This window comes from Balaenoptera ricei, chromosome 11, assembly GCF_028023285.1.
Source record: "Balaenoptera ricei isolate mBalRic1 chromosome 11, mBalRic1.hap2, whole genome shotgun sequence".
Taxonomy (NCBI): Eukaryota; Metazoa; Chordata; class Mammalia; order Artiodactyla; family Balaenopteridae; genus Balaenoptera; species Balaenoptera ricei.
The window spans coordinates 10463169-10479531 of NC_082649.1; the positions used below are offsets into that span (position 1 = coordinate 10463169).

Here is a 16363-nt window from a genome sequence, read left to right on the forward strand (position 1 = left end):
GGCCAGTAAATTGAGAGACGAGTTGTTAGGGCAAGGAATAGCGACTTTATTTGGGAAGCCAGCAGACTGAGAAGATGGTGGACTCGTGTCCCAAAGAACATCTTCCCCAAGTTAGAATTCAGGCTTCTTTCCTACTCAGAGGGGAGGGGGTGTGGTTGGTTGGTGCAGACTTCTTGGTGCTGGAATCCTTTGTTCTTGCAGCTGTCCGCATAGGTCCACATCCTATTACAATGTTCCTGTAAACCTCCAAGACAAATGTTATTCTCTGTTCTGCAACTTTTTATCTCTTTATGATTGGAAGAATGTTACACCTTTAAAGGTCAGAGTCTTGAGAATGGGCTCTCCTGTATATCTCAGGCGCCAGGCAACATTCTTAACTTGTAGCAAAAGCAATGGAATACAAAGGTTAAAAGAAACAGATCCAATCTGGAGTCAGATTTATTCTTCCCTATTACAGGCTTAAGTTTATATTAAAGTATTTTTGGTTTTCAGAATTAAAATTGATACTCTTTTATCTTAAGCTTCAAAGGGCCATGAACCCTGAGCTCTCTCAGAACAAAATGTCTAACTTTCATGCAATTTTTACAAAGTAGAAACTGTTATCATAGAGGTATCCAGGAGAACCTGAAAGAATTCCTGTTGCCCATTCCCCATGGCAACATTCATCTACTTATTAAAAAAAAAACAACAACTTGTTAACCTTAAGCTTTGAGAAATTTAATTGATCAGAAGTTGATGTCAGTCACCCTAAAACTGGAGAGTATTCCTAAAGCAAAACAAAGAACAATAACAAAACAAAATTTTTTTGGAATATAGTCACAAAGGTGACATCCAGTTATAGGTAGATGTAATTCCTCAATAAACTGAATTAGAACAAAAACAATATTTGTAAATATATCTTTTGAGCCAATCCTCTGGAACACAACTTTTATATAGACTGTATTTTTAGAACATTAAGAGAACTTTATGCAAGACAAGATCCTCTACATGATCTCCATCTATTCTGAGCACCCACATCTTCCACCTTCCTTCACCTCTTATTTTTCTTCATTCATTTCTCAGGGCTTAACTTCTCACTCTTGCTTCTTTTCCTCAACTCTCACACCAGCTAACTTGCACGAATTCCTCCCTGTCTGCCTTTCTGCATCATGTCTTGGCCCACTCTTTCCCCAAGGCATGTCTGTTTTCTCCTTAGCATTTAGCGCAATGCCTGGCTTGTGGGAGGAGAGGCAGGGCAGGGTGTGGTTCAGCTCCAGGGTTTGGAGCCAGCAGAACTGGCAGTAGTTTCTCCATGTATATCCTAAGGAGCTAATAGCAAATCTATTTCTGACGGTTGGCGGTTTCTGGTATTTGATCCCTGTTGTTAACGATCGGGTCTCAACATGTGTTTGTCACTTGAATGAATTCATTCACTCTCACCTTTCCCTTCACTCTCCTTGATTTGGTGTTAGCCTGATTGTATCAGAGTCTTCATTTCCTGTGCCCCACAAGAAAGAGAAGACAGTGGCCGTGGCCAGTTCTCTATCTTAATCCATTGCCTTCTACCGCTCATCATTTAAGTCATGACACTGACCTGCACTCACTTCTGCATTCTTTTCTCTACCAATTCTGTGACCTGATTTTACCGTTTTAGATATGTCTGCACCTGGCTTACATTTTACTTTTCTTCTCCACCCTATTGCTCTCTCCAGTCCCATTGTCCTTTGTGACAAGTTCATAATCCATGGTTAGACAATACAACCTCCTGCTTTCTCTTTGAGATTTAAACCAACCATCTCTGTTCCATGTTAGCCACGTGAACAACGTTCCCTGCCCTAAACCTCATCATGAAAAGGCACTGTTGCTCTTCCAGGTTCTCCTGCCTGTGCGATCCTTACCTCCAGTCCAGTGGTTCTCTGAGTGTGGAACCCTGAGCTGCAAAAGCAGCTTTGGCATCACCCAAGAACTTATTAGACATGCACATTCTCAGTCCCATCCCCAAACCTACTGGGTCAGAAACTCTGGGAATGAGGCCCAGTAATCTGTGTTTACTGCCCTCCAGGAAATTGTGATGCCCACTAAAGTTTGAGAACCATTGCCTTAACCCATCTAGTCTCCTGCCTTCTCCCTTCCTCCTATTCACACTTAATTAATTCTAGTAAGAAACGTTTTATGCTTGGAGGTAATTGCACCATTTTGAAAACCATTATTCCAGATAATTTTAGAAGATCATGTAAAACATCAAAATAATTTCCAGTACTCAGTGAGCTCTTTCTCGTTCATCATAGCAAGAGACGGTGATGATCTAGATAGATAAAAGTACAAATAATCCATAAGACTCATTTTGTTCAGGAGGGTTAAATTCTTCCTGGGGGGAAGAAACAGTTTTTCTCATGATGCTGATAAACAGAGCTGGCAAATAGTAAAAAGACATGGAGAGCCTAAACAGTCTTAGAGATGCAAACTATTTTATACAGAATGGATAAACAACAAGGTCCTACTGTGTAGCACAGGGAACTATACTCAGTATCCTGTGATAAACCATAATGGAGAAGAATATGTAAAAGAATGTGTATATATATGTAAAAATGAATCACTTTGCTGTACAGTAGAAATTAACACAGCATTGTAAATCAACTATATGTCAATTAAATAAATAGTCTTCAGATTAATCAAACTTGGAACTACCAAGCATTAGGAATTCCCAGCTAATTCCTTAGCTTGGTGATGAGTATAAGGAGTCCATTACATTAATAATGTAATACTTCTGTGTACATTTGAAAATGTCGTAAGAATTTTAAAATAACAGTTACTTCACAGTAGCAGCATCATTTTATCTCCGTGTGATATGAATCCAAATCAGATTTCAGTTTTGTCACTTCCCATCTTAGTTAGTCATAAATGATATTAATAATAAATTTGTACCTATTGCATGGTTTTAATTTATTTCTACTAGATATGTATATACATACATGTATGTAAGTAGGTAGGTCAATAGATAAAACATGGTTATCAATGTAAATGTTGAGGAAATGACCAAAAGCTAAGAAATTTGTGTGATCTGTATATTGCTGCTGTGTAAATTGACAAACCCTGTAGAAAAACAATTTCACAAGATCTAGGTATGTGTCACTAGACATTAAAATAGTAATACGCATAAATTTCATTTACTGGAATCTCTCCTAAAGGGGGAGAATTCTAATTGCAGAAAAGATTTTATACAGGGAGGTAGTCAGCAGAGATTTCTGTTTTCATAATAGTATAAAACGTTGGAAATTCCTTTGTGACCAACCACAGAGAGATAACTAAATAAACATATGTATATTCATTCAGTATAATTATTAAATGATAACTATACAAATGATAATGCTTATAAAAGTTTTAAAAAACAAAACACAAAATAAAATTTGTCACAACTATGGAAAATATTGAAAAACAAATTTTCTGTTAGGGTAGAGATATGATCAGTGTCTTATTCTTTTTTTCTCCTATTTTCATTTTTTTAATGGAAATGTGTATTTAGAAATTATGACAGTGGAATTCGCAAGATTGTTTCCTCTCCCAAGTGGTTTGAGCCTTTGTGATTTAGTAAAGGCACTTTTAATCCATAGGGAGCTAAATTTTTTGAGAGTTAATCAGTCCCAAGAGGAGTGAGTAATATTGCTTCTCTGTTACCACCAAAACTTCTAGCACTAAGCTAACTGCCTTGATGAAAAGAAACAGAGATTCATAGAATCTAATGTAATGCAACTAATGTTGTATCTTTTTTTTCCTAATATTGCATCTATGGTACTTTTGACAGTTAAAATGTATAGCAATCATTCCATCACATCTTTGCCCCAAAGAAGCAGAACATGGCAACAGCCCGGAAACACCTTCCTCCTCTGGTTGTCTTATCCAAGACTTTTACTACACTTGGAACATCAAAAATCAAAGTGGTTTCCCAGAGATGTATTAAACCTAATGGCAGCTACATCATTATTCCACCAACTGGGAATTTGAAGTAGAGCTACTTCCCACGGTGTCAGTTTGAACAAGCTAAACCAAAGCGTGTTAAGAGGACCAGGGACCATCCATTATGGGATGTTGATGCACTGACGCTCACACCCACAGCCCTTCCCATCCTGGTACGCTCAGTTCAGCTGTGTACTTTCCATAGCATTGGCCTGAGAGTCTGCACTGCTCGTCTCTTATTAATAAGAAGTAGTCATATTGTTAATCACAATTATCATGACTGCTATTACCATTTGAGACACATAAAAAGACCAAGTGAAAAGAAGGGGAAAACCCCCACAATCTTCAAGAATCAGTGCTTTATATTGTCTGCTTCAGATGATTTTTTGGTGTCCATTATATATATATTTTTCCTATGTTTATAAAAAATTCAGGTCAAATATCATATGTCCTTGAACCATGTGCTATCTAAAAGCCTGTTGGTTTGTAAATTGCTCTGTTGAACATACATTTCATCAGGCCAATTCTAATTGGGGACAAAGGGGGTGGGCAGAGGAATCTTTTGCGGCCATGTTATCACTGTGTATAAAATTAAAGCCTTGGGAGGAACATAGCAAAAGGAAAGGATTATTTATCCAAGATTAACCTTGGAGTCATTTTACTGTTTTATTTCTACAAGTAAATTATCCATCTTCCCATTTTAAGGCAGGTAATTGCTTTGCTGGCTTCTGTGTTTCTGCCTAAACATAGCTTAGAGTCTTTCATCTGGATATTTATTCATCTGACTGGAATAGCTTTCAGTCCTCTTTAAAAATTAATTTGACTTTAATGTCTAGTTATCTAGGACTCCCCTGGGCTAGGATGAAATCACACTGGGGGAATTTTGATTTGACAAACGGCCATTGTGCAGGAGCCTTTGATCCTCCACCATGGTGTTAACTAGCTGCCCCTTGTCTTGCTGAGCTTAGAGCAAGATCAAAGTCTGCACACCACTGGGCAGGATCACTGGTGGGCACTGGGAGAATCCTGGCACCTCCCAGAGCCTTTGAGCTGCTGCAGCCCTTCAGCTGGAGCTTAGAGCCCTCCTAGACATTTAGAGAAATTGGATGTGAGCAGAGATAAAGAGAAGACGGGGTGAGTTTTTCCTAGGGCCTTGGTGTACTGTGTCCTGGTGCCTGTTGAGTGCTTGAAGCCCTTTGCGCTTCAAAGTAGGAATTCCTGACCTGGTTTTCCAATCTCTGAGTCCTGCTCAGGTTTTCCAAGTTTTCAAAAATTATGAAGAAAAATTTATTTTCATTTAAAAAACACATAGAAAATATGGTAGATAATGATTTTTACAATTTTTTAAATTTTTAAAAATTGGAGTATAGTTGATTTACAATGTCATGTTAGTTTCAGGTGTGTACAGCACAGTGATTCAATTATATATGTGTGTTTGTGTGTGTGTGTGTATATATACACACACACACATATATTCTTCTTATATATGTGTGTACACATATATATGTGTACACACGTTTTTATATATGTATGTACACATATATACACACACACATATATATTCTTTTTCAGATTCTTTCCCCTTATAGGTTATTACAAAATACTGAGACTAGTTCCCTGTGCTATACAGTAGGTCCTTGTTGTCTATCTACTTTATATATGGTAGTGTGTATATGTAAATCCTAATTTATCCCTCCCCACCCCCTTTCCCCTTTGGTAACCATAAGTTTGTGTTCTGTGTCTGTGAGTCTCTGTAAATAAGTTCATTCATATCTTTTTTTTTTTAGATTTCACATATAAGCAGTATCATATTTGTCTTTCTCTGTTTGGCTTACTTCACTTAGTATGATAATCTCTAGGTCCATCCATGTTGCTGCAAATGGCATTATTTCATTCTTTGTTATGCTTGAGTAATATTGCATTGTATATATGTACCGTATCTTCTTTATCCATTCATCTGTCGATAATTAGAAGAATGGAGAGAAAACAGGCATATTGCTGAAGATCACTGGAAATTGTTGCCCTGGTGGTTAGATGCCTTAAAAGCAAAAGAACAAGTGTAGACTTTCCATACTGGCCTTGATACAGATTGTTCAAAAGCATCTAGACTCAGGTAGCAGGCTGTAAATGTCACCCTTGCCTGGAAGGCAGGCGTGGTCTAACTCTGCGATCTCCTCGCTCTGACAGACGGGGAGCTCTCCATATCGAATGAAGATGACTCTCTGGAAAACGGGCAGTCCCTGAGCTCCAGCCAGCTGTCTCTGCCCGCCCTGTCCGAGATGGAGCCGGTCCCGATGCCCAGGGATCCCTGCTCATACGAGGTGCTCCAACCTTCCGACATCATGGATGGGACAGGTAATGCCCCCTGGTAGATGTGGAACTGGTCCCCAGCATGCGGTGTTCTAGAGGCCTTCAGCCTGGCTGGACTTCGGCTTCTATTCTGAACCACCCTGAACATACGGATCTCCTGGAAATGGGGATGAAAGTGACCAGTTAGTACATGCTGAGTGTAAAAATATGGAGGATGTGTCCATTTATTTTTCTACAGTCTTTAAAAACGTTTTTATAATCTTAATCTCTTTAAAGAAGATATGTCTTGTTTTGTAATACTGATGATTTAAAATGTTTGTTTTCTAACCCTCATTTCTGTTAAGATAAAGCTAAAGAGTCCTGTGCTTCTGTAGGGTACCTGTCTAAGTCTACCTGGTCATAAGGCCCTGGTATGCCTTTGAATCCTAATCCCAATATACCAGTTAATAGTTATATCGATTTAGTAAATTGTACCAATTTACTATATAAAATCAATTAATGTGTTAATTGTCTACAATTTACCGGTATCCTGCTGACAGATAATTTTGATGCCATCTGTCACGCCCTCTTTGGTCCAAAGCCCTCTGAGTGGCCGATACTCACTCCCTCACAAGGTTTGCAGAATGGTCCTCATTAGCCAGAAGATGGCACCCTCCCGACAGCCAGTAAGGAGAGGTCCTTGCTGTCAGGAGACAAGGCTGGAGGATGGGGCCTCTGGGAATATCTAGAGTCTGGGTAGAGAGGCCAGGGCCTTCCCGCACACCGTGTGCGAAGTCTGCGTCACGGAACTCAGACGGGAGGCGAGCGGGATGGTGTTTCAGAGTCAGCGCCACGCTTCACTTTGGGACCCAGGGGGTCACTGCTCCATCGGTGTGTCCAGCACTGTTGATAACGGTGTCCCTTGAGACAGGGGAGAACCTAGTTCTCCTGAGGTTTGTGTACAGGGCTTTGACTGCCGGAAACACTGCTACCCAGAGTAGGGAGAAGGAAGAGGGCGGGGGAGGCTTTCTTCCCGTAGCAGTGATGGGGAGGGGGAGATATGCGTCTGAGTTGCATTTCCCTCCCCCTCCCGAGGCTGGGGAGATTGTTCCAGCTAAAGCAGTAAATTGAGCCTTCTTCCCAGCCTTCCTTGTGACATTGGGATCAGATGGATGTGATTGCTGTAGTGAGATCTGTCATCCCAGGGAAGTCGTAGAGTCTCGTTCTGTCATTGGCCGGGTTGCCGGCATGGTAGGAGAGCCTGTGCTACCACCCGTGACAGCTCTTAACTGGAGCCGGTCCTGGTCCCCACGCCCCCTCCGCCCGCCCCGCCATGGGGGAGAGGAAGAGGCAGGCCCGGGGCAGAGCAATGAGAAATGGGCAGAATCAAAAGCAGAAAACCATGCTTCTGGCGAGTGCAGGAGAAAGGAAGGCGGAAAATGAAAAGGGTGTTGATTTGGGGCATCCTTCGCCTTACCCAGGTGTATCGGAGCTGGCAGGGGCAGGAAGGTGCCCCTAAGACTGCAGAGCACCCCCTGGATGCTGCTGCCCAGCTCGGATGGCCCCAAACCTGGAGGAGCAGCCGCTGCCCCACGCATGTGGGGATCACCTGCCCAGCGTCAGCCTCTAGGCTGTCCTCAGACCCGGGGAGCAGGGACACAAGGACACCCAGCAGGCAAAAACAAGACCCCGGAATGCATCCGCTCTTCCTTCCCAGCAAAGGGCAAACGGGCCCAAAGGAAGATGCCGGCATTTGGTGCTGGTTTGGTTCAGAGGGGGCTCCTGGTCCTTGATCCACTACGCCCGCCATCTGTTGATTGTCGCTGTGGTCCCGTGAGTCCCATTTTGGAGCACCCGTAGAATTTGCATTATGAACACCAAGGTTGAAGGGATGAAGCTTTGGATGGTTTGAGGAAGCGTCCTCTTCCTTCTTCTCCCTCTTGCTCTTTCCACCTCTCTCCGTTTTCTGTCTCTCCCTCCCCACTACTTCCCCCACCCTCACCATGGCTTTATTGGATTTCTGGCATCCTCTCTTGAACACCCCACGCGACTGTGACAGCCTGGAACAGTCGGTGCTCTGCTGTGTCACTAACCCTGTCCTGTGTGCCCCCCGGCTTCCGCCGGCCGCACCTGCACTGCGTTTGTGTAATGTCGCTGTGTGTCATGTGGTTGTCCCCTCAGTGTCTGAAGAGAGTCCCTCTGCCAGTGAGTCTGGAGTCCTCCTGTCCCAAGATCCTTCAGCCAAACCCGTCCTGCTCCTGCCCCCCAAAAAACCTGCTGCTTTCCCTGGAGACCATGAGGAGACCCCAGTGAAGCAGCTCTCTCTCCTCAAGCAACCCCCTGCCCTGCCTCCCAAACCCACTACCAGGATTGCCAACCACTTAACAGGTGAGTCAAGATGTCTTCTGGGGACCCGCAGCCGTGCCTTCCCTTCAAGGGATCCTTTCTTGTGCTTTTTCTTTTTCTCTGGGGCCCGATGCACCTCTTTGGTAAGGTCGCTCTGTGGGACATTTGGGGGTTTCTGTGTGTGTCTTGGTACATGCCGTTGTGACCTGGGTTTGTGTGTTCGTGTCCAGAAGCATGCGATATACACCTGCCGGTCATAGGCTAAGAGGCTGCAGTCGCATGCATTTGTAAACGTGTACATTGGCATTTATGTGGCTAAGTAAAGATTACTTGCCCATGTAGGTGAATTAGATTCACCATCAAAATCTTTGCAGAGATAAAGAGTAGCGTCTGTTCCCTTCATCATGAGTTTGCCAAAGCTTTAAATTTTTTGCCTTTAAAGAATTGATCTGAAGCCCAGTGTATTTCTTCTATTAAAATTTATGTCTGTGCTGTTCTCTTTGGGAAAAAAAAAAAAAAGGAAAGACAGTAATTTGCAGAGTATTGTGGGAAATACTTTTAGAGAAGAGCAAGCTGAGGAATGTTGTCCTAAAATAACTTTTTAAAAATTGAAGTATAGTTGATTTACAATAATGTGTTAGTTTCAGATATACAGCAAAGTGACTCAGTTATATAGTTCTTTCAGATTATAATTGGGATTAACAGACACAAACTACTATATATAAAATAGATACACAACAAGGATTTACTGTATAGCACAGGGGACTATATTCAGTATCTTGTAATAACCTGAAATGATTTTATATTTTCATTATTCAAGTGTTATTTAACAAATGCACCCACAGTTCTTAAATTGAGCATTTAGTGAAATTGCGCTTCACCGCACATTAGCACACGAATCGGGTGTGACTTTGTGATGTAAGGTTGTGGTGTAATCAGAGATTCAAGATTTCAGAGGGGTGTTTCTCCAACCTTGATAATAATCCCACCTGATACTGGTCGACTGCCTTTTTTTACAATATGTTTACTATTTTTATAAGTAGTCTCTAATTGATCTCTATACACTTTGGTAAGATAGGATGGGGATGAAAGAATATTCACCTGTTCTATCATTAAAAACCTGAGGTTCAAGAAAATAAGTGACTTTTTCAGGGCTGGCAGGAATTCTGCAGTAGAGCCACAATTAGACCCTGTGTTTCCCAACTCCTAGTTCAATGAATGTTGTTTCCACGGTGGCAGAATGTCTCTCACGTGGCACTGAGTTTTATTAGGTTACAATTCAAATATAAGTTTGTGTCAAGCTCCTCTATCAATGTACACATCCATCCAAGTCAGGGTTTGTGGTTCAAAAGAGCAAATTTCCTTCTAAAGGAACCGTTCAACACATTAATAACACTTTAGTGCCCCCAAATTTAAATGCATAGAAAACCACAAAGGAAAAAAAAGCCCTTGTAAGCCTCCCTCTAAGACATAACCACTGCCCATCTATCATTTATGTAATTATCAAATACTACTGTACATTTTCTTTTATCACCTGCTTTTTGCTCTCAGTGATGACTTATGAACTGGTTCTCATGTTAGTAGACATTCCACAACGTGATTTTGTTAGCTACGTGGTGGGGATCCCGATTTACATGATGGACCCCTTAAGAGGTTTCCATCTTCCTTACTGTAAAAAATGCAACATCTCAACAGTATGCATGTATTTTTATAAGCATCTCTGGGTTTTTCCTCACTTATTCCTGGTATGAGAATTGCTAATTCTAATTCTAGAAATAAATTATGTACGTTTTAAGGGCTAGGTACCTTTTAAGACTTAGATGCCAGATTTCCGTTGAGAAAGATTAAATGTTGAAAAACAAACTCCTGCATATAGTACATATTTATTCAGCACACCTAACTCTAGGCAGAATACTGTGCTAGGTATCAAAGTGGGTACAAATACATGAGGGTTCAATGTATATGTATATGATATATATATATACGGATATGAATATATATTTTAAATATCCAAAAATAGAGCGCCAGAATAACTACTGTTGGGTGTAATACTTGCAGTTCAGCACAGTCTGATAGAAGGGTTCTAGGAGAGCCTGAAACTTGAGCCCACCCTTAAAGCATGAAGGACTTTTATAGAGACTGAGGAAAGAACATTCCAGAAAAGAAGACCTGCACAAAGGCTCAGAGGTGGCCATGCTTCGGGCCGGTGACAGGGAGGCTGAGCTGGGGTGGAGGGTCTGTCTTGGGGTGTATTGAGAGAGAGCGTTCACCAGGTAGGGCATGTGAGGATTTAGATTTTATTCCCGTGGCACTGGAGAGCCTTCAGAGATTTTTGAGCTGGGGAATGGGTGGTATGATGAAAACTAGACTTTAAGGTATACTCCTGGGTCACTGTGTAGAATGAACAGGAAGAGGGGAAGGTTGAAGGTCCAACAGAGAAGCTGCCGAGGCCAGCCCTGTGTCTCGTTCTCCAAAATCACTAGTTGAATTAAATCGAACAATTTGAGGCAGGGAGACACTTTAAGAGGCCACTCCAGTTGTTGAAATAGAAGCTCAAAGCATCTGACTGATGGCAGTGGGAAGAGAGGGAATGGACCAGTAGATAAGACATTTTAAAAGAAGAATTGACAGCAATTTTTTAAACTAACATTAAGTTAAATCTAATTTATCTAGTTACCCAATTAATAGACGCACATGTCAACTTCAGCCATGAGCCCAGAACTTGGGTGGCCTGATGTCCGCAGGCCTGTCTTGCTCTATTAGCCCAGGCTCTCCAGCTTCCGTGGTTCTTTCCCCAAGAGAGTGGATTTTATCTATTATGTGTACATCTCACCTCCATAGAGCTTGGGTCAAATGGATAAAAATACATATAAGCTGATGATCCTTACCATATTCTACCTGGTAGCCTCTTAAATATGACGAAGGCAAGACAGGTACAGGGGTGCGTGACTGCGAGTCTGGTGCTTTCCTTTTGGGTTTAAGCTCCATTAGACTTGCTCAATTTTTGTAAGTCAACAATCAGTCATAATGAATCTGCATCACCATGAGGCAGCCCCATTAACCCTGTTCTCTTACTCAGTAGAGGCACCTGGGCCATGTGGAGCAGGAATTAATAAACTGAGAATTCTAGAACTCTTAAGTTGAGACTTGAGAGTGTTAGCATGTTCTCAGTGTCCGTCGTTCTGCTGACATTTTTGAAAGGAAACAGACAACAACTTGAAAGGCACCGAGCACGGCTGGTAAAGAGTGACAGTGGTTACTGGTCCAGTAGATACTGGAGGAAGCGTGAGCCCGGGCTGAGGCTACATCTGGGTGCACGATCAGGGAAAGATACGCAGAAATATCTCTGCTTTGGCATTTGCTTCCATTTGATCAGGAAAATCATAATTAACTTGGAGACTATTTGCCTTGTGCGTTTTCTCTGTTCTTTAGCCGGCTAGAGGGAAGCCCTCTTGCTCTCCCAAACTCCTCTTCTCTTGCTGTCATCTTCATCCTTCCTATCTCCAACATCAGTATGCGCAGCGGCCTGTATCACAGGGTCAGGAGTTGTTGGGTGTCAGCTTCCCTTCCATCCTGGAAGGACAGTGCCCAGCAGAGCTGGTTGCATAACGCATGTGATCTGAGATAATGATTCTCAAAACGCATCCTTCTTGGAATAATGGCTGACCCCAGAGGAAAAGGGTAGCGGAAGCAAAAACTACTGTCTCCTACTTTTCTAAGTCTCCATCACTCACCTCTCCAGCCATCCTGGCTCCAGGAGTCAAATGTTAAACATCGCGTGAATAATCCAGTCCTTCTGCATAAGGTACCTGTGATTAGATACCCCACAAGTGCCATTGGAATGAAGGATGATCAACTTCTGTGATAGCTGAGCTTCACAGTCTGACAGTCACACTTGGGTAATAATGGCAGCTGCCATTTTTGGAGAAATTTACAATGTACCATTCAGTCCTATGAGGTAGATACTATTTTCTTTATTCTTTCCTTTTCATAGAGGAGGAAAATGAAATTCAGAGAAGTTAAAATTACTCAGTCATGGTGACGTAGCTAGTAAGTCCAGAGACAGACTCTACCCATTTTGTTTTACCCCAGAGCCCTCCTCTTCACCATTAGTTTATACCATCTCTACCAAGATACCTATTCTTAAAATTCGTAACAACGGAATCATTAGTTTTCTTTGGGTTTTGTTTATTTATTTATTTTTTTGTTTTGGTTTGCTTTTTTATTTTCTCTTTGGTTTTTAATCTGTTTAAGAAATTAGAAAATCTGCTTTGTTTGTATAACTCAAAGACAAAAAAATTGTCCAGTCTTTCGAAAATAAGTAATGTTCTTAAGGCACTCGATTATAAAGAGTTTCAAAGAACATGCTAGAAAGAGACGGTCTAAGAATCAAGAACGGGGCAGATCACATGGGAAGTACTTGACCACAGTTAGAAACCGACAGCTCAGCAAAGAAAGGGAACTCTTGCTGATCCTTAAAAACAAGTCGTTCTGCTAATGTGGATGAGCCCAGGGTATAGTTGCATTGTCTTTAGAACCTGAAATACAGGGAAGCTTACTGTATTATCAGAACTGGTTGATTGCTAGTTTCAATGTTACGAAGTATTTGCAACTGCAAATTTCCCTGCCAGACGGCGGCCATGCCCTGTGGTATTTTTTCAGCCCCAGCACATGTCTAATGAGAATCCTCTATGCAGAGCTTGTCAAGGTAAAAGCAGTATTTCTATTTAGAGCTATCTCTCTAGTTTTGAGGACAGTGTCTACAGTGGGCTGTTCTACACCCACATTCTGATCTGTAATTTCATTAGGTTTCTCTGTCCCCATTTCTCCCCAGTATATCCCACCCCACCCTGCTTGTTCTCCTCTTTCAGCTTCCTCTCCAACCCTCCAAAATCATCTAACTACTTTTGTCTCTGTCCTTGCCTTCCCTCCCGGTATTCTACTCAGAAAGTGCAAGAAAACTGATAATTAGACCATTGAGACCCTGGACCTCATCTGTGCTTTTAAACGGAAAAAATGAATCGAAACCCAGAGGCCTCATAAAGAGGTTTAAGGTTCACAGTCTCTTGATAACTGATATTTTGAAGGGATGGGAAATTGCCTGAATTTACTCTTCATACCCATTTCCCATAGTATTCCAGTCTTGACTTTCTTTTCTCAAAATGCAGAAATTCTTTTCTTAGTGCATCTAAGGACTATCTATGGATTAAAACATGTTTAAAAGGGTGCTTTCTGCTCTGACATCTATGATCAAGGCAAAGATTGCAACAAAATACCTTTCTTTTTTTGGAGCGCTGTTAGGTTGGAGATTTAATTCACTTGGCACTTTTCTTTTAGTGGTAAAAACACATAATATAAAATTTACCACCTTAACCATTTTTAAATGTACAGTCAGTAATGTTATATATAATCACATTGTGCAAGAGATTTCCAGAACTTTTTCATCTTGCAAAATAGAAATTCTGCCTATTAAAAACACCCCTTTCTCTTTCATCTCCCCTTAGCCCCTGGGAACCTCCATTTTACTCCTTGTTTCTATGAATTTGGCTACTCTGGGTACCTCATATAAATGGAATCATACAGTATTTGTCTTTTTGTGACTGGCTTTTTTCACTTAGCGTAATGTCCTTAAGGTTCATGCATGCTGTGGCATGTGACAGGATTTCCTTCCTTTGTAAGGCTGAATGGCACTTATATTTTGTGTATTTTTTGCACTATGAGCAAAGTCCTCTTCCAGCCCTGATATAATTTACAAAAAGTGTTTTCTTATCAGAGTTGTAGATGGTTGTAAGCTACAGAAAATATTTAATGTGAAGATGTATAAACATGGTTCTAAAGAAATTCAAATAGTAAGAGATCAAACCCTTTGGGAGGAATCAGGAAAAGCGTCATGGAGGAGAATGTATGTTTAAGACAAGCCATAAAGATAAGCACAATTAGTAGGGATGGGTGAGGAGCTTTCCAGGAAATGGGAAGCAGCGTTCACAGAGGCACATGCGTGCAAGGCATAGCATGTTCAAGACATAGCAAACAGCGCAGCTTGGCAGGGATGTGGGATTCCTGTAGGGAAGTCAAGAAAGGTCAGGCCAGCCGTGGGTTGAGGGTAACTGTGGAGAACCTTGAAAGCCACAACGAGGGATTTAACTTTGGAGGAGGAAGAGGGCATCTTTTGTGGACTTTTAGCAGCATTTGCTTGATTTCAACCAAGCCTGTCTCCTTGATGTTTGGATAAGATGCATGCTACTGCTGTTGGATGGATTTACAACTGGATGGATGAACGTAACTGGGGCTGCCCAGCGTCAACGTGAAATTGCAGAGGGCACCAGGCGGCTGCCCTTGGCTCTTCCTCTTGGACATTGTTTCAGTGTCCCAGGGGTACGTTCCCCCGGGGGTGGGGATTTAGTCTGCCTTGTTCCCTGCTGTGTCCTTAGCTAGTGCTGTTCAGCAGCAGGACAGGAGGCCATGAGAGGCATTGAAGCAGGAGCTGGATGATCATTTGCCCATGGGTTCATAGCAGGACACTTGCTTCTTTAGGAGAAGCTGCGCACATTGTTCTCCGGCTCTGAGTGCTGCTGAAAATGAAATCTGATTCTCATGGGTTCTGTGATGTCTGAAGGAAACATGATAACCTAGGTAGAAAAGCAACTTCCCGTAAGGATAGCAGTTAGAACATGACAGTCATCCATCTGGCAAACTTGTGGTCCAGCCTTAGGTGTCAGGGAGTACACTCGGAATTTCATGGGGATATGGGGCTACCCTGCAGATGGTTAGACCAGCTACCACCATCAGTATAAATGCAAGAAATCTGAGTGTGTCCTCTGACAGTGAATAAATGTCGTGCATCAGATGGATGTAGGGTTAGAGATGAACTGTAGCTGTCCTCATTTGCCTTTATAAGATTTATGGATCTAGGGACTTCTCTGGTGGTGCAGTGGTTAAGAATCCACTCTAGGGACTTCCCTGGTGGTCCAGTGGTGAAGAATCCGCCTTCCAGTGCAGGGGACGCGGGTTCGATTCGTGGTCAGGGAACTAAGATCCCACATGCCGTGGGGCAACTAAGCCCATGCACCACAACTACTGAGCTTGTGCGCCTCAACTAGAGCCTGTGTGCCACAAACTACAGAGCCCAGGTGCTCTGGAGCCCACGTGCCACAACTACAGAGCCCACGTGCTCTGGAGCCCGTGCACCACAACTAGAGAAGAGAAAAATCTGCACGCCACAACTAGAGAGAAGCCCGTGCACTGCAACGAAGACCCGACACAGCCAAAAAAATAAAATAGAATAACATAAAACATTTTAAAAAAAGAAAAAAAAAGAATCCTCTCTAGGGCCCACATGCTGCAACTACTGAGCCCAAGTGCTGCAACTACTGGAGCCCGCGCGCCTAGATCCCGTGCTTCTCAACAAGAGAAGCCCACCACGATGAGAAGCCCACACATCGCAAGGAAGAGTAGCCCCTGCTCTCCACAATGAAGACTCAATGCAGCCAAAAATAAATAAAAAATAAATTAAGACTTCAAAAAAAAAAAGATTTATGGATCTAGCTTGAACTTCTTGATACCTTCACCATGAATGTACTACCTCTTAATCGGGATATGCTCTAAGTAGTATTTCATTGTATGTGATCTAAATTTACTGCTTAAAACTTCACAGATAGACCCCCTGGTTCCCGTGTGCTGAGACCAGGCGAGCATGTGTATGTTTGCCTCCATGACTTTGTGATTTCGATTTGACTCGCTCTCAGCTTTTGCCTGGATGCTCAAGATAGCAGTCCTCCCTGGTGGGCACCGTCCA

At 42.2% G+C, this 16363-nt stretch overlaps 1 protein-coding gene across 3 annotated transcripts in view; it reads left to right on the forward strand.

The window, feature by feature from the left end:
* Positions 1–16363, forward strand: part of LOC132374341 (phosphatase and actin regulator 1) — a 299168-nt gene that overhangs the window by 209352 nt on the left and 73453 nt on the right. For 2 of the 3 annotated variants that reach the window (XM_059937944.1, XM_059937943.1), the window contains exons 4-5: positions 6121–6288; positions 8404–8610. In XM_059937944.1, the coding sequence (XP_059793927.1) occupies positions 6121–6288; positions 8404–8610 (375 nt within the window). The remainder of the gene's footprint in view (positions 1–6120; positions 6289–8403; positions 8611–16363) is intronic. The other variant, XM_059937945.1, reaches the window with a different exon arrangement.